Consider the following 20,564-nt stretch of genomic DNA (forward strand, 5'->3'; position numbering starts at 1 on the left):
CAGGCCCTGCGATACTTCATCCGATGCTCCAAGAATAGTCATGGAAAATGTCATCACCTCTTCATATACCGATATCTCCAATGTCGCAGACAGAAATTAGTCGCAACACTATCGCCCTGTGGCTTCACGCCCGTGTCCTCCAGGCCTACAAACCCGTGGGACTGATTTCACATCTGATTTCATGTTGATGTTTTTTCATTCTTACAATATTGTTTTAGAAATATACCAAATGAAAATCTACCATGCATCCAACAACCAATCAGTCACTCAGTTGCCATATACACACCTGTCATCTTAGTTTGAAATACAAAAAATACCCATATTATTCTGCCATTTATAAAATGTGTCCCATCATTTATTTTTAGTGCTTATCATAGGTGTTAATTCATTGATCCACTATTTCTTACGTAATTATGATACTCCTGCCCTTAAGATAGTAGTAAATTACAGATATTAGTCGCAAGAAACAATAAATCCACCTGACTACCCCACAAGATGTGTATGACACATAAATAGATGTAAACAAAAGTTGTATCTTCATATATTATATTGACAAGTTATGATGCCCCCAACTACAAGGGTGGGGGTATATAGTTATACCAAGGAATTCCGTCCGTCTGTCCTTCCTTCCGAAGACATTTGTTTGTGTGACGTATAACTTGAAAATTGCAGCATACATGATTTCCAAACTTGGTGAACTGCAGTGCGAAGTTTGATTTCACTATTTGGATTTTATGAAAAAATACAGCTTGTTTTCTACTTATACTTTTTTTACTAAAACATTTGTGCGACCTATAACTTGAAAACTACTGCATGGATTGCTTACAAATGTAGGGAACAGTTTCCATACTAATAGGAAATGTAAAGTTCCAGGGTAGAATAGGTCTTCAGCAACCCATGCTTGCTGTAAAAGGCGACTATGCTTGTCATAAGAGGAGACTAACGGCATTGGGTGGTCAGGCTCGCTGACTTGTTTGATCTCATTGTATCCCAATTGTGTGGATTGATGCACATGATGTCAATCACTGGATTGTCTGGTCCAGACTTGATTATTTACAGACCGCGGTCATATAGCTGGAATATTGCTGAGTGCGGCGTTAAACAACAAACAAAAAAAAACATACTAAGAGAAGTGGGGCACTACACAGATTGATTTTGATATGTGTATTTTCTGAAAAAATATGTTTTTCATGTTGTGAAATTATGAAAACGTTCAAAATTTGTGTGACCTATAACTTTAAAACTACTACATGGATTCTTTTCCAATTGGGAGTACTGTTTCTATACCAATAGGAGAGGACCAGTGCAAAGTTTGATTTCAATAAGCAAATGTTTAAGAAATATTGCTTTTTTCATGTTATGAACTTAGAATTATGTTGGGAGTTGAAGTCGGGGGAATAAGTGAGCATGCACTATGATGATAATAGCTATGTATCCTGATTTTCATTCAACACTACACCTGTAGTATTAAGTCTATTTATTATCCCCCGCCACGAAGTGGAAGGGGGATATAGGAATGGGTGCCGTCCGTCTGTCACACTTCGATTCCGGAGCAGATCTTGAAAAACGTACCATATTTCTTCACCATACTTGGCACATAAATAGATCTAGTGGTGAACTGGTGCCTTTTGATAGTTTGGGATTTAAAAAAAAGTTATTTTTCTAGTTTCCATGGCAACGACTTTGATTTAGACTGAAAATGGCGGTAGTCCTCGTTTCCGGAGCAGATCTTGAAAACCGTACCATATTTCTTCACCATACTTGGCACATAGATAGGTCTAGTGGTGAACTAGTGCCTTTATATAGTTTGGGATTTTTAAAAAAGTTATTTCTCGAGTTTCCATGACAACAACTTTGATTTAGATTGAAAATGGCTGTAGTCCTCGTTTCCGGAGCAGATCTTGAAAAACGTACCATATTTCTTCACCATACTTGGCACATAGATAGAGCTAGTGGTAAACTGGTGCCTTTTGATAGTTTGGGATTTAAAAAAAAGTTATTTTTCGAGTTTCCATGGCAGCAACTTTGATTTAGACTGAAAATGGCGGTAGTCCTTGTTTCCGGAGCAGATCTTGAAAACCGTACCATATTTCTTCACCATACTTGGCACATAGATAGATCTAGTGGTGAACTGGTGCCTTTATATAGTTTGGGATTTTTTTAAAAGTTATTTCTCAAGTTTTCATGGCAACAACTTTAATTTAGACTGAAAATGGCGGTAGTCCTCGTTTCCGGAGCAGATCTTGAAAACTATGCCATATTTCTTCACCATACTTGGCACATAAATAGATCTAGTGGTAAACTGGTGCCTTTTGATAGTTTGGGATTTTTAAAAAAGTTATTTCTCGAGTTTCCATGGCAACGACTATGATTTAGATTGAAAATGGCGGTAGTCCTCGTTTCCGGAGCAGATCTTGAAAACCGTACCATATTTCTTCACCAAACTTGGCACATAGATAGGTCTAGTGGTGAACTGGTGCCTTTTGATAGTTTGGGATTTTAAAAAAAAGTTATTTTTTGAGTTTCCATGGCAACAACTTTGATTTAGACTGAAAATGGCTGTAGTCCTCGTTTCCGGAGCAGATCTTGAAAACCGTACCATATTTCTTCACCATACTTGGCACATAGATAGGTCTAGTGGTGAACTAGTGCCTTTATATAGTTTGGGATTTAAAAAAAGTTATTTCTGGAGTTTCCATGGCAACAACTTTGATTTAGACTGAAAATGGCGGTAGTCCTTGTTTCCGGAGCGGATCTTGATAACCGTACCATTTTTCTTCGCCAAACTTGGCACATAGATAGATCTAGTGGTAAACTGGTGCCTTTTGATAGTTTGGGATTTTAAAAAAAGTTATTTTTCGAGTTTCCATGGCAGCAACTTTGATTTAGACTGAAAATGGCGGTAGTCCTTGTTTCCGGAGCAGATCTTGAAAACCGTACCATATTTCTTCACCATACTTGGCACATAGATAGATCTAGTGGTGAACTGGTGCCTTTATATAGTTTGGGATTTTTTTTTAAGTTATTTCTCGAGTTTTCATGGCAACAACTTTGATTTAGACTGAAAATGGCGGTAGTCCTTGTTTCCGGAGCAGATCTTGAAAACTATGCCATATTTCTTCACCATACTTGGCACATAGATAGATCTAGTGGTGAACTGGTGCCTTTTGATAGTTTGGGATTTTAAAAAAAGTTATTTCTCGACTTTCCAACGCAACAACTTTGATTTAGACTGAAAATGGCGGTAGTCCTTGTTTCCGGAGCAGATCTTGAAAACTATGCCATATTTCTTCACCATACTTGGCACATAGATAGGTCTAGTGGTGAACTAGTGCCTTTATATAGTTTGGGATTTAAAAAAAAGTTATTTCTCGACTTTCCAACGCAACAACTTTGATTTAGACTGAAAATGGCAGTAGTCCTCGTTTCCGGAGCAGATCTTGAAAACTATGCCATATTTCTTCACCATACTTGGCACATAGATAGATCTAAGTGGTGAACTGGTGCCTTTTGATAGTTTGGGATTTAAAAAAAAGTTATTTCTCGACTTTCCAACGCAACAACTTTGATTTAGACTGAAAATGGCGGTAGTCCTCGTTTCCAGAGCAGATCTTGAAAACCGTACCATATTTCTTCACCATACTTGGCACATAGATAGGTCTAGTGGTGAACTAGTGCCTTTATATAGTTTGGGATTTTAAAAAAAAGTTATTTCTGGAGTTTCCATGGCAACAACTTTGATTTAGACTGAAAATGGCGGTAGTCCTCGTTTCCGGAGTAGAACTTGATAACAGTACCATTTTTCTTCACCAAACTTGGCACATAGATAGATCTAGTGGTAAACTGGTGCCTTTATATAGTTTGGGATTTTTTAAAAGTTATTTCTCGAGTTTCCATGGCAACAACTTTGATTTAGACTGAAAGTGGCAGTTGTCCTCGTTTCCGGAGCAGATCTTGAAAACCGTACCATATTTCTTCACCATACTTGGCACATAGATAGGTCTAGTGGTGAACTAGTGCCTTTTGATAGTTTGGGATTTTAAAAAATGTTATTTTTCGAGTTTCCATGGCAACAACTTTGATTTAAAACTGAAAATGGCGGTAGTCCTCGTTTCCGGAGTAGAACTTGATAATAATACCATTTTTCTTCACCAAACTTGGCACATAGATAGATCTAGTGGTAAACTGGTGCCTTTTGATAGTTTGGGATTTTAAAAAAATGTTATTTTTTTTTGAGATTCCATGGCAACAACTTTGATTTAGACTGAAAATGGCGGTAGTCCTTGTTTCCGGAGCAGATCTTGAAAACCGTACCATATTTCTTCACCATACTTGGCACATAGATAGATCTAGTGGTGAACTGGTGCCTTTTGATAGTTTGGGATTTAAAAAAAAGTTATTTTTCTAGTTTCCATGGCAACGACTTTGATTTAGACTGAAAATGGCGGTAGTCCTCGTTTCCAGAGCAGATCTTGAAAACCGTACCATATTTCTTCACCATACTTGGCACATAGATAGGTCTAGTGGTGAACTAGTGCCTTTATATAGTTTGGGATTTTTAAAAAAGTTATTTCTCGAGTTTCCATGACAACAACTTTGATTTAGATTGAAAATGGCGGTAGTCCTCGTTTCCGGAGCAGATCTTGAAAACCGTACCATATTTCTTCACCATACTTGGCATATAGATAGGTCTAGTGGTGAACTAGTACCTTTTGAAAGTTTGGGATTTTTAAAAATGTTATTTTTCGAGTTTCCAACGCAACAACTTTAATTTAGACTGAAAATGGCGGTAGTCCTCGTTTTCGTAGCAGATCTTGAAAACCGTACCTTATTTCTCCACCAAACTTGGCACATAGATAGGTCTAGTGGTGAACTAGTGCCTTTTGATAGTTTGGGATTTAAAAAAAAGTTATTTCTCGAGTTTCCATGGCAACAACTTTGATTTAGACTGAAAATGGCAGTTGTCCTCGTTTCCAGAGCAGATCTTGAAAACCGTACCATTTTTCTTCACCATATTTTGCACATAGATTGGTCTAGTGGTGAAATAGTGCCTTTATATAGTTTGGGATTTTTAAAAAAGTTATTGCTCGAGTTTCCAACGCAACAACTTTCATTTAGACTGAAAATGGCAGTTGTCCTCGTTTCCGGAGCAGATCTTGAAAAAAGTAGTATATTTCTTTACAAAAAGGCCCAGTGAACATAGTTCACAGGAGCTAATGCATTGCACACACCCGACATGTCATATTGGTGGGGGATGTGAGTATTTCATGCTTGTTAGATATCATGATATAGCAAATATGATTTATGATCAATTATTTTTATCATGACATAAATGCAAATTTAACCCAACAACCATTCCATATAGGTATGTCTAAATGCATTAATTTGTGTTATTTGTTTTTACATAAAACAGATTATACTTATACATAATGACTGCTAAAAAGTCACGCCTATGTACAATTATAAAAGATATCAAATAAAATTATGACATTGTGCAGTAGAGATATCTATTGATGTTAAGAGAAAAAAGCATAACATTATTTATTTGTGTGTGCAAGGCTATTTGAAACATGAGTTTAGAATGTGTTTGTAAAACATAAAAAGCGAAGTCTAAAGAAATGAAGAATGGGCTCTCTCAGTTATATACCTGATAAATACTTGTGTTGCTGTCAAATGTCACAACATTTACTGATGAACTTTAATTGACATTGCATAAGATCTTTACATTTTGCGTACCACATCGCCTGTACTGAACTGCATGCATATTGCCTGATCGGCGATTATACAACATAGATGTGGGTACCCATACATTGAAACTATACTTCATATTTAAAAGCGTGACATTCAGATATCAAATGCAGGGCTTTAAGTACTGATTGCAAAACGTCAACAGAGGGACCTGGACTGAACGGTCAGCTGATCGGATCCATTTGTGCTCAGATTACTGTGGCCATATTTCCCATGTGTGCTCAGATTACAGTGGTCATATTTCCCATGTGTGCTCAGATTACAGTGGTCATATTTCCCATGTGTGCTCAAATTACAGTGGCCATATTTTCCATGTGTGCTCAGATTACAGTGGTCATATTTCCCATGTGTGCTCAGATTACAGTGGCCATATTTCCCATGTGTGCTCAGATTACAGTGGTCATATTTCCCATGTGTGCTCAGATTACAGTGGCCATATTTCCCATGTGTGCTCAGATTACTGTGGCCATATTTTCCATGTGTGCTCAGATTACAATGGCCATATTTCCCATGTGTGCTCAGATTACAGTGGTCATATTTCCCATGTGTGCTCAGATTACTGTGGCCATATTTCCCATGTGTGCTCAGATTACAGTGGTCATATTTCCCATGTGTGCTCAGATTACAGTGACCATATTTCCCATGTGTGCTCAGATTACAGTGGCCATATTTCCCATGTGTGCTCAGATTACAGTGGCCATATTTCCCATGTGTGCTCAGATTACAGTGACCATATTTCCCATGTGTGCTCAGATTACAGTGGTCATATTTCCCATGTGTGCTCAGATTACAGTGGCCATATTTCCCATGCACCCATGAGTTATTCAGGGCCTCATTTCATTGCTGTACTACCAGAAGATACTGGTCTCTACAGCACCTCATTCCTGCCCTTGAATGTAGTGTACATATGCACGTCATGTTTTGACGGCAAGCGTGTATATCCAGCAGTACTTTGAGATGTCATTGCCTAAATAGTGTGTTTACATATATTTATAAATGAAGAAAAGCAGAAACGTACAAAATTTGTTCAAAGAGTTTTAATCTGTTGAGAATTACCAGCAATTCATGAAAGCAGTAACACTCCTTCATGATGTCACAGTTGAAAAGAGACATTATGTAACATTCCTGAGAATCACTTGTTAGATTCAAGCCTCAAGCTAATGCTCTTGCTGAGTGTTAAGGAAATGATTTTCTCTTTGGAGATGTGGACACAAGTTATGTCTCCTGTGGGAACCAGTATTGGAAAATACAAGGAAAATAAAGCCAGTATTGATGTTGTTGTGAAGTCAGTCATTCCTACTAGACATAAGGTATGTGAAAATAATCACAGTTGATGTTTCCTGCTTCTATGCTGTTGTACTGTTCATTTATCTGGGTATATTTTCAGCCAACACCAGTTCGCAAACCAACTCTCAAGCGACCCCTGTCAGCATCCAAAGACGAACCCCGGCCTTCAACGTCTAAAACACCTCCAACAAAGAGACAAAAGATTCTTGTTAATACACAAACAGTCAAGTCGCCTGTGAAATCACCAGAAACTCCCAAATCCTCAGAATCCATTGTGATTCCAGACTATTCTAAGACACCCAACATTTCAAAAGATGAATTTTACCAAGAAATAGGCCTTTCACCAGAGCCCACCAAAATCAAATCCAAAGATGTTTATGATATGCCGGATGATGAAGAAATGGATAAGGTGCGCACTGATGTCCTTTTTCATTTCCATGCTCTTAGAAAGTCCAGACCTAGAAACAGAAGAAAATGTTGAATGAAGTTGTGGTACAGACAGGTAGTCCTATCCTGAACCCATGTGTACAGGCAACTGGGGGGACATTCTTGTGCCTCAACCATTTGGAATACACACATTTTGTGACATGTACAGGGCTCGATTTAGCTTTATAAAACTTTCACCAGTGCAACCTATCATTGAAAAACACAACCTAATATTTATGTCAACATGCACCAAGTGCATGTGAAAACAATTTGTCTGCCTTACTTTTACTTTTCCACATTCAGTACCTTTGAGGTAGACTTCCTGTACTACATCAATAGTCTCTGCGTTATGTGTAACTTTTCATGCTTTCGTGGGTTTGACATCATCACACTGTGGGTGCTTCAAGATTACAGTTCACATGTTCCTATTACGTTTTACAGCAATACCTCATTAGTGTATGCAACACTGACGGCAGACCCACCTATGTTTCAACTTTGATACATTCATGGGACCAGGGTGCAACCTGATTTTGTTTGGTGCAACTTGGTTTTCATGTCAACATGCACCTGGTGCAAGTAAAATCAAGTTCCTTAAATCGAGCCCTGATATATAATTTCTTGAAATTTCTTACTTTGGAAATTAATGATTAAGATTGCTTCCCAAAGATATGCTTTGGCAATGATTAGTAATGTTTTCTTTGAAAAGAAATACTATTGAACTCTCAAGAGTGATGACAGGTGTGTTAGTTGAAGTGGTATGTCTGATAAGTGTGTTTAATGTCAGTAGCAAGGAAGAACTTTAACAATGATTCTCTTTCATGTGCATGTTTGAAAGTTTTTTTCCCTGAGCTTTTTACAACCCAACTATGGAGGAGAAAGTGGCCTCTAGCTTTGACCTCTAATTTTCTCTCTCGCTTCATGTGGATACACTCTTCCTGTTGATGTAGTTACTTGTGTATGCAAGCTATGTATCCTTAGTAACAGAGCGCTAATGCTTTGGGGAAAGTTGGCCATCTTCATGGAGTAAAATATTCAAAATAATATGATGAAACTTGAGAAAATTGTATGTAGGAGTTCTAATTCTACAAACAGTGTCCCTCCAAACAATGTGTCCCTCCATACACTCTGTCCCTCCATACAGTGTCCCTCCAAACAGTGTCCCTCCAAACACAGTGTCCATCCATACAGTGTCCCTCCAAACAGTGTCCCTCCAAACAGTGTCCCTCCAAACACAGTGTCCATCCATACAGTGTCCCTCCAAACACTGTCCCTCCAAACACTGTCCCTCCAAACAGTGTCCCTCCAAACAGTGTCCCTCCATACACAGTGTCCCTCCAAACAGTGTCCCTCCATACACAGTGTCCCTCCAAACACTGTCCCTCCAAACAGTGTCCCTCCATACACAGTGTCCCTCCAAACAGTGTCCCTCCATACACAGTGTCCCTCCAAACACTGTCCCTCCAAACACTGTCCCTCCAAACACTGTCCCTCCAAACAGTGTCCCTCCATACACAGTGTCCCTCCAAACAGTGTCCCTCCAAACACAGTGTCCATCCATACAGTGTCCCTCCAAACACTGTCCCTCCAAACACTGTCCCTCCAAACACTGTCCCTCCAAACAGTGTCCCTCCATACACAGTGTCCCTCCAAACACTGTCCCTCCAAACAGTGTCCCTCCATACACAGTGTCCCTCCAAACAGTGTCCCTCCATACAGTGTCCCTCCATACACAGTGTCCCTCCATACAGTGTCCCTCCATACACAGTGTCCCTCCATACACAGTGTCCCTCCAAACAGTGTCCCTCCATACACAGTGTCCCTCCATACACAGTGTCCCTCCATACAGTGTCCCTCCATACACAGTGTCCCTCCAAACAGTGTCCCTCCAAACAGTGTCCCTCCAAACAGTGTCCCTCCATACACAGTGTCCTTCCATACAGTGTCCCTCCATACAGTGTCCCTCCATACAGTGTCCCTCCAAACAGTGTCCCTCCATACACAGTTTCCCTCCATACAGTGTCCCTCCATACACAGTGTTCCTCCATACACAGTGTCCCTCCAAACAGTGTCCCTCCATACACAGTGTCCCTCCATACAGTGTCCCTCCAAACAGTGTCCCTCCATACAGTGTCCCTCCATACACAGTGTCACTCCATACACAGTGTCCCTCCAAACAGTGTCCCTCCATACAGTGTCCCTCCAAACAGTGTCCCTCCATACAGTGTCCCTCCAAACAGTGTCCCTCCAAACACTGTCCCTCCAAACAGTGTCCCTCCATACACAGTGTCCCTCCATACAGTGTCCCTCCATACAGTGTCCCTCCAAACAGTGTCCCTCCATACACAGTGTCCCTCCAAACAGTGTCCCTCCATACACAGTGTCCCTCCATACAGTGTCCCTCCAAACAGTGTCCCTCCAAACACTGTCCCTCCAAACAGTGTCCCTCCATACACAGTGTCCCTCCATACAGTGTCCCTCCATACACAGTGTCCCTCCATACACAGTGTCCCTCCAAACAGTGTCCCTCCATACACAGTGTCCCTCCATACAGTGTCCCTCCAAACAGTGTCCCTCCATACAGTGTCCCTCCAAACACTGTCCCTCCAAACAGTGTTCCTCCATACACAGTGTCCCTCCATACAGTGTCCCTCCAAACAGTGTCCCTCCAAACACTGTCCCTCCAAACAGTGTCCCTCCATACACAGTGTCCCTCCATACAGTGTCCCTCCATACACAGTGTCCCTCCATACAGTGTCCCTCCATACACAGTGTCCCTCCATACACAGTGTCCCTCCAAACAGTGTCCCTCCATACACAGTGTCCCTCCATACAGTGTCCCTCCAAACAGTGTCCCTCCATACACAGTGTCCCTCCATACAGTGTCCCTCCATACAGTGTCCCTCCAAACAGTGTCCCTCCATACACAGTGTCCATCCATACAGTGTCCCTCCATACACAGTGTCCCTCCAAACAGTGTCCCTCCATACACAGTGTCCCTCCATACAGTGTCCCTCCATACACAGTGTCCCTCCATACAGTGTCCCTCCATACACAGTGTCCCTCCATACACAGTGTCCCTCCAAACAGTGTCCCTCCATACACAGTGTCCCTCCATACAGTGTCCCTCCAAACAGTGTCCCTCCATACACAGTGTCCCTCCAAACAGTGTCCCTCCAAACAGTGTCCCTCCAAACAGTGTCCCTCCATACAGTGTCCCTCCATACAGTGTCCCTCCAAACAGTGTCCCTCCATACACAGTGTCCATCCATACAGTGTCCCTCCATACACAGTGTCCCTCCATACACAGTGTCCCTCCACACAGTGTCCCTCCAAACAGTGTCCCTCCATACACAGTGTCCCTCCAAACAGTGTCCCTCCATACAGTGTCCCTCCGTACACAGTGTCCCTCCATACACAGTGTCCCTCCAAACAGTGTCCCTCCAAACAGTGTCCCTCCATACACAGTGTCCCTCCATACAGTGTCCCTCCATACACAGTGTCCCTCCATACAGTGTCCCTCCATACACAGTGTCCCTCCATACAGTGTCCCTCCAAACAGTGTCCCTCCATACAGTGTCCCTCCATACACAGTGTCCCTCCATACAGTGTCCCTCCAAACAGTGTCCCTCCATACAGTGTCCCTCCATACACAGTGTCCCTCCATACAGTGTCCCTCCAAACAGTGTCCCTCCATACACAGTGTCCCTCCAAACAGTGTCCCTCCATACACAGTGTCCCTCCATACACAGTGTCCCTCCATACAGTGTCCCTCCATACAGTGTCCCTCCAAACAGTGTCCCTCCAAACAGTGTCCCTCCATACAGTGTCCCTCCAAACAGTGTCCCTCCAAACAGTGTCCCTCCATACACAGTGTCCCTCCATACACAGTGTCCCTCCAAACAGTGTCCCTCCAAACAGTGTCCCTCCATACACAGTGTCCCTCCAAACAGTGTCCCTCCATACACAGTGTCCCTCCATACAGTGTCCCTCCATACACAGTGTCCCTCCATACAGTGTCCCTCCATACACAGTGTCCCTCCATACACAGTTTCCCTCCAAACAGTGTCCCTCCATACACAGTGTCCCTCCATACAGTGTCCCTCCATACAGTGTCCCTCCATACAGTGTCCCTCCATACACAGTGTCCCTCCATACAGTGTCCCTCCAAACAGTGTCCCTCCATACACAGTGTCCTTCCAAACAGTGTCCCTCCATACACAGTGTCCCTCCATACACAGTGTCCCTCCATACAGTGTCCCTCCATACAGTGTCCCTCCAAACAGTGTCCCTCCATACACAGTGTCCCTCCAAACAGTGTCCCTCCATACACAGTGTCCCTCCATACACAGTGTCCCTCCACACAGTGTCCCTCCAAACAGTGTCCCTCCATACACAGTGTCCCTCCAAACAGTGTCCCTCCATACACAGTGTCCCTCCATACACAGTGTCCCTCCATACACAGTGTCCCCCCAAACAGTGTCCCTCCATACACAGTGTCCCTCCAAACAGTGTCCCTCCATACAGTGTCCCTCCATACACAGTGTCCCTCCATACAGTGTCCCTCCAAACAGTGTCCCTCCAAACACTGTCCCTCCAAACAGTGTCCCTCCATACACAGTGTCCCTCCATACAGTGTCCCTCCAAACAGTGTCCCTCCAAACAGTGTCCCTCCATACACAGTGTCCCTCCATACACAGTGTCCCTCCAAACAGTGTCCCTCCAAACAGTGTCCCTCCAAACAGTGTCCCTCCATACACAGTGTCCCTCCATACACAGTGTCCCTCCATACACAGTGTCCCTCCAAACAGTGTCCCTCCATACACAGTGTCCCTCCATACAGTGTCCCTCCATACACAGTGTCCCTCCATACACAGTGTCCCTCCAAACAGTGTCCCTCCATACACAGTGTCCCTCCATACAGTGTCCCTCCATACACAGTGTCCCTCCATACACAGTGTCCCTCCAAACAGTGTCCCTCCATACACAGTGTCCCTCCATACAGTGTCCCTCCAAACAGTGTCCCTCCAAACAGTGTCCCTCCATACACAGTGTCCCTCCATACACAGTGTCCCTCCAAACAGTGTCCCTCCAAACAGTGTCCCTCCAAACAGTGTCCCTCCATACACAGTGTCCCTCCATACACAGTGTCCCTCCATACACAGTGTCCCTCCAAACAGTGTCCCTCCAAACAGTGTCCCTCCATACACAGTGTCCCTCCATACAGTGTCCCTCCATACACAGTGTCCCTCCATACACAGTGTCCCTCCATACACAGTGTCCCTCCATACACAGTGTCCCTCCAAACAGTGTCCCTCCATACACAGTGTCCCTCCATACAGTGTCCCTCCAAACAGTGTCCCTCCAAACAGTGTCCCTCCATACACAGTGTCCCTCCATACACAGTGTCCCTCCAAACAGTGTCCCTCCAAACAGTGTCCCTCCAAACAGTGTCCCTCCATACACAGTGTCCCTCCATACACAGTGTCCCTCCATACACAGTGTCCCTCCAAACAGTGTCCCTCCAAACAGTGTCCCTCCATACACAGTGTCCCTCCATACAGTGTCCCTCCATACACAGTGTCCCTCCATACACAGTGTCCCTCCATACACAGTGTCCCTCCATACACAGTGTCCCTCCATACAGTGTCCCTCCATACACAGTGTCCCTCCAAACAGTGTCCCTCCATACACAGTGTCCCTCCATACAGTGTCCCTCCATACACAGTGTCCCTCCATACACAGTGTCCCTCCAAACAGTGTCCCTCCATACACAGTGTCCCTCCATACAGTGTCCCTCCATACACAGTGTCCCTCCATACACAGTGTCCCTCCATACACAGTGTCCCTCCATACACAGTGTCCCTCCAAACAGTGTCCCTCCATACACAGTGTCCCTCCAAACAGTGTCCCTCCAAACAGTGTCCCTCCATACACAGTGTCCCTCCAAACAGTGTCCCTCCATACACAGTGTCCCTCCATACAGTGTCCCTCCATACACAGTGTCCCTCCATACACAGTGTCCCTCCATACACAGTGTCCCTCCATACACAGTGTCCCTCCAAACAGTGTCCCTCCATACACAGTGTCCCTCCAAACAGTGTCCCTCCAAACAGTGTCCCTCCATACACAGTGTCCCTCCATACACAGTGTCCCTCCAAACAGTGTCCCTCCAAACAGTGTCCCTCCATACAGTGTCCCTCCAAACAGTGTCCCTCCATACACAGTGTCCCTCCATACACAGTGTCCCTCCATACACAGTGTCCCTCCAAACAGTGTCCCTCCAAACAGTGTCCCTCCATACACAGTGTCCCTCCATACACAGTGTCCCTCCATACACAGTGTCCCTCCAAACAGTGTCCCTCCATACACAGTGTCCCTCCATACACAGTGTCCCTCCAAACAGTGTCCCTCCAAACAGTGTCCCTCCAAACAGTGTCCCTCCATACACAGTGTCCCTCCATACAGTGTCCCTCCAAACAGTGTCCCTCCAAACAGTGTCCCTCCATACACAGTGTCCCTCCATACACAGTGTCCCTCCAAACAGTGTCCCTCCAAACAGTGTCCCTCCATACAGTGTCCCTCCAAACACAGTATCCCTCCATACACAGTCAGGTATCAATATTGTCATGTTCCAGTATTGTCAAGTTTTAGTATTGTCAGGTAACAGTATGGTCAGATATCAGTATGGACAGGTACCAGTATGGGAAGGTTCAGTTGCTTGTTTTGTTTATATGTTACATCAGTTAACTGCCCAGTTAAATATTGACTACCTTGATAATGGTGAATAGGACAGACTCTGATATGAGACCCAACATGCAGACACTTGACACTGCCCATCACTTCGGCAATGGGGTAGGCACAGTGACCCAGCCAGCCGGCCTATTACAGTTACTAGTCCTTCTTTTGTATTAAATGGGATTTGTGTGTTGTTTATGTTAGAGATCTTAAGAAGATACGTGTTTCTGATTCCTATTAATGCCAGATTTATGGTGTAAGTGATGATTGCCCACATCCAGTCCAGCCTGCCAATCTAGCACAGCACATCTTTCTTGCCTCCACAGGATTTGGTTCATTGTCAGATATTTTAGCAAATTTCCTGTTGCAACTTTGCTCAGGTTAGCTGGCTGTCTATGACAATGTCTCTACAAGTGAAGGGAAGGCAGGGAACCTCAGGCAAATCTCAAGGAAATCAACATAAGGTCAGGGGCTTTTGAAAAGTCATGGATTTTGGACAGGATGTTCCAGGAACAGTGTTCAATTGGGCTGATCTCTGTTGGGGAAGGACAAAGGCTTCATACTTCTTGCAGGGACGTAGAAACTACACTGTCCAGTAGCTTGAAGTAGGACAAACATAAACGTCCCTAGGGACCTCATTGATTGGCTAAGAAGCATTAAATATTTTCACTTCATCATGGGATTTCTGTCCTGAATTGAATCACAGTGAATCCAATTCCTGTTTTAAGAATAAGAAATCATTTGAGAAGTAGCATGGTGATTTAAAGTTGTCATGTACGTACTCAATGTGTGCTCATGCCATTGCACAGACAGCTGATACTGGTTCTACTGAACACCATTTTACATTAACCAAAGGGGAGGTTACTCTTTCTTCTACATAAGTTGTATGTCCTTAAGCATGCCTCCTGTGATGATGGTGTGACAGTGTAGTTGGAGTTGTAAGCAGGAGTTGTGTATTTCAGGACCTGGGGGTCCCATCTACCACCACCGGTACAGCTGTCTCCTCCTCCACACAGATAGACGACGCTCTCCTCACACGCAACTCCGCCAAGTCTGTCATACCCACACCCCTGCGCATCGGCTTCCTGGGACTGGGCATTATGGGCCAGGGTATGGTCATGAATCTGCTCAGGTCAGGCCACGAGGTCACAGTCTGGAATCGAACTGCATCAAAGGTATGTCTATATTTCTCAGTATTGATTCATAATCTAACACATTTAAGGGTTGTTGTTTTTACTTGCTGGAAATTATTGTTGAATTCTTTACAGATTTATTTCCTCTTTTTACCAGTCCTCAGTGCAGCTCCATTATTGATGTCAGTGCCCTGTTCCACAAGACAGTTTTTCATCTAGTCCTGTCTTAAGGATCATTGCTGGATTGTTTTCAGAGTATTTAACACTTTAGGTAGTTAGAAAACCCAGATGATTTAGTATAACTTTTCAAATGAAAATGGAAGGGAGTTAGTGTACATTTTGTTGCTAAATACCACATCAAGTTCACACTGTACTATAGAGGCAAACTTGCATGTCACTCTCCTGTTTTGCTTAAAAGTATCATTGATAGTTTATAACCTTAAAAAAACATTTGTCCACAAATGGGGAAAATTTTCATCTATAAAAAAAATGCTTTCAATAGATTAGTGTGCTAAATCTTGTGCAAATGGACACAAATGTTTGCGTGGAATGATTTCCCTCAATGCTTGAAGTGCAGCACTGGTTTACTGATGCCATCATACAGCGCCATGACATCATGCAGCAGACTTAGGGTGCAATGAAGTCACAGTCAGAGGAATGTTGTCTTGCTACCCTCATTCACATTGGTTGTAACCAGGAAACTACCTGTCTAAAATAGATTTAATTACATTTTTATTTCTGATCATACATCATATCATATCTTTGATTTGTCTATTAGTCTGTGATTCTTGTCTCCATATGCTACATCACTCGACTGGATATGCATTCATTTGTATCAGTAATGGATTGTTTTAAGCTTTGTTGTTAGAACACTCAAAAAATTGTCCGTTTTGCCTTTGTATAAGTTGTGTAGTGATTACAAAAGCACGCCAACTTGCATCCTTATTTTGCATTGGCTGTGGACACTTGTAGGGCAAGGCCGACGCACACCCAGGATTAGAGCGGGAACACCTTTGCCTGTAATCCTACACGTCCTGTCTCAGACAGACATGCTGATTCAACCCTGCTCAATGCTTAAACTCATGATGCCTTTTACTGAGTTAAGTTCGTTATGAATAATAGTAATAACACTGTACAAACACAGGCACTTTATGTAATCAGGGGCTACTGTCAGATTTGTAACTACAACTACAACCCTTTCTGACAGGGACATGTTTCCATGTCTGCATCAGTGATGGAGTTGTGTCCCCTGGTGATCAATTGCATGCGAGGGGGAGTATATGACAGAGCAGGGTGATCCATCCATACTGCATGGAGTGGTGTACTCAACCATGTTACATCACCATCACAACATACTATACTGTCTACTTGATACCACACCATCACAATATACTGTACTGTCTACTTGATACTACACCGTCACAATACACTGTACTGTCTACTTCATACTACACCATCACAATATACTGTACTGTCTACTTGATACTACACCATCACAACATACTGTACTGTCTACTTGATACCACACCATCACAATACACTGTACTGTCTACTTGATACTACACCGTCACAATACACTGTACTGTCTACTTCATACTACACCATCACAATATACTGTACTGTCTACTTGATACTACACCATCACAATATACTGTACTATCTACTTGATACTACACCATCACAATATACTGTACTGTCTACTTGATACTACACCATCACAACATACTGTACTGTCTACTTGATACCACACCATCACAATATACTGTACTGTCTACTTGATACTACACCAGCACAACATACTGTACTGTCTACTTGATACTGTACTATCTACTTGATACTGTACTGTCTACTTGATACCACACCATCACAATATACCGTACTGTCTACTTGATACTACACCATCACAACATACTGTACTGTCTACTTGATACTACACCATCACAATATACTGTACTGTCTACTTGATACTACACCATCACAATACACTGTACTGTCTACTTGATACCACACCATCACAATATACTGTACTATCTACTTGATATTACACCATCACAACATACTGTACTGTCTACTTGATACTACACCATCACAATATACCGTACTGTCTACTTGATACTACACCATCACAACATACTGTACTGTCTACTTGATACTACACCATCACAATATACTGTACTGTCTACTTGATACTACACCATCACAATATACTGTACTGTCTACTTGATACTACACCATCACAACATACTGTACTGTCTACTTGATACACCATCACAATATACTGTACTGTCTACTTGATACTACACCATCACAATACACTGTACTGTCTACTTGATACTACACCATCACAATATACTGTACTGTCTACTTGATACTACACCATCACAATACACTGTACTGTCTACTTGATACCACACCATCACAATATACTGTACTATCTACTTGATACGACACCATCCCAATATACTGTACTGTCTACTTGATACCACACCATCACAATATACTGTACTATCTACTTGATACTACATCATCACAATATACTGTACTATCTACTTGATACCACACCATCACAATACACTGTACTGTCTACTTGATACTGTACTATCTACTTGATACTGTACTGTCTACTTGATACTACACCAACACAATATACTGTACTATCTACTTGATACTACACCATCACAACATACTGTACTGTCTACTTGATACTACACCATCACAACATACTGTACTGTCTACTTGATACTGTACTATCTACTTGATACTACATCATCACAACATACTGTACTGTCTACTTGATACTGTACTGTCTACTTGATACTGTACTGTCTACTTGATACTGTACTATCTACTTGATACTGTACTGTCTACTTGATACTACACCATCACAATATACTGTACTATCTACTTGATACTACACCATCACAACATACTGTACTTTCTACTTGATACTGTACTGTCTACTTGATACTGTACTATCTACTTGATACTGTACTGTCTACTTGATACTGTACTATCTACTTGATACTACATCATCACAACATACTGTACTGTCTACTTGATACTGTACTGTCTACTTGATACTGTACTATCTACTTGATACTGTACTGTCTACTTGATACTACACCATCACAATATACTGTACTGTCTACTTGATACTACACCATCACAACATACTGTACTGTCTACTTGATACTACACCATCACAACATACTGTACTGTCTACTTGATACTGTACTATCTACTTGATACTACATCATCACAACATACTGTACTGTCTACTTGATACTGTACTGTCTACTTGATACTGTACTGTCTACTTGATACTGTACTATCTACTTGATACTGTACTGTCTACTTGATACTACACCATCACAATATACTGTACTATCTACTTGATACTACACCATCACAACATACTGTACTATCTACTTGATACTGTACTGTCTACTTGATACTGTACTATCTACTTGATACTGTACTGTCTACTTGATACTGTACTATCTACTTGATACTACATCATCACAACATACTGTACTGTCTACTTGATACTGTACTGTCTACTTGATACTGTACTATCTACTTGATACTGTACTGTCTACTTGATACTACACCATCACAATATACTGTACTGTCTACTTGATACTACACCATCACAACATACTGTACTGTCTACTTGATACTACACCATCACAACATACTGTACTGTCTACTTGATAAAACACCATCACAACATACTGTACTGTCTACTTGATACTACACCATCACAATACACTGTACTGTCTACTTGATACTACACCATCACAATACACTGTACTGTCTACTTGATACGACACCATCACAACATACTGTACTGTCTACTTGATACTACACCATCACAATACACTGTACTGTCTACATGATACCACACCATCCCAATATACTGTACTGTCTACTTGATACTACACCATCCCAATACACTGTACTGTCTACTTGATAAAACACCATCACAACATACTGTACTATCTACTTGATACTGTACTATCTACTTGATACTGTACTGTCTACTTGATACTGTACTATCTACTTGATACTGTACTGTCTACTTGATACTACACCATCACAATATACTGTACTATCTACTTGATACTACACCATCACAACATACTGTACTGTCTACTTGATACTACACCATCACAACATACTGTACTGTCTACTTGATACTGTACTATCTACTTGATACTACATCATCACAACATACTGTACTGTCTACTTGATACTGTACTGTCTACTTGATACTGTACTGTCTACTTGATACTGTACTATCTACTTGATACTGTACTGTCTACTTGATACTACACCATCACAATATACTGTACTATCTACTTGATACTACACCATCACAACATACTGTACTATCTACTTGATACTGTACTGTCTACTTGATACTGTACTATCTACTTGATACTGTACTGTCTACTTGATACTGTACTATCTACTTGATACTACATCATCACAACATACTGCACTGTCTACTTGATACTGTACTGTCTACTTGATACTGTACTGTCTACTTGATGCTGTACTATCTACTTGATACTGTACTGTCTACTTGATACTACACCATCACAATATACTGTACTGTCTACTTGATACTACACCATCACAACATACTGTACTGTCTACTTGATACTACACCATCACAATATACCGTACTGTCTACTTGATAAAACACCATCACAACATACTGTACTGTCTACTTGATACTACACCATCACAATACACTGTACTGTCTACTTGATACTACACCATCACAATACACTGTACTGTCTACTTGATACGACACCATCACAACATACTGTACTGTCTACTTGATACTACACCATCACAATACACTGTACTGTCTACATGATACCACACCATCCCAATATACTGTACTGTCTACTTGATACTACACCATCCCAATATACTGTACTGTCTACTTGATACTACACCATCACAATACACTGTACTGTCTACTTGATAAAACACCATCCCAATATACTGTAATGTCTACTTGATATTACACCATCACAATATGCTGTACTATCTACTTGATACACCATCACAATATACTGTACTGTCTACTTGATACCACACCATCACAATATACCGTACTGTCTACTTGATACTACACCATCACAACATACTGTACTGTCTACTTGATACTACACCATCACAATATACTGTACTGTCTACTTGATACTACACCATCACAAT

At 41.9% G+C, this 20,564-nt stretch overlaps 1 protein-coding gene across 5 annotated transcripts in view; it reads left to right on the forward strand.

The window, feature by feature from the left end:
• LOC139449841 (cytokine-like nuclear factor N-PAC) overlaps positions 1-20,564 on the forward strand; it is an 88,800-nt gene that overhangs the window by 24,188 nt on the left and 44,048 nt on the right. For 3 of the 5 annotated variants that reach the window (XM_071231392.1, XM_071231396.1, XM_071231397.1), the window contains 3 exons: positions 7,136-7,444; positions 14,577-14,660; positions 15,159-15,371. In XM_071231392.1, coding sequence (XP_071087493.1) covers positions 7,136-7,444; positions 14,577-14,660; positions 15,159-15,371 — 606 coding nt within the window. The remainder of the gene's footprint in view (positions 1-7,135; positions 7,445-14,576; positions 14,661-15,158; positions 15,372-20,564) is intronic. The other 2 variants (XM_071231393.1, XM_071231395.1) reach the window with 2 other exon arrangements.

Source organism: Haliotis cracherodii, unplaced genomic scaffold, assembly GCF_022045235.1.
Source record: "Haliotis cracherodii isolate W230 unplaced genomic scaffold, xgHalCrac1.p SCAF_8, whole genome shotgun sequence".
Classification (NCBI taxonomy): Eukaryota; Metazoa; Mollusca; class Gastropoda; order Lepetellida; family Haliotidae; genus Haliotis; species Haliotis cracherodii.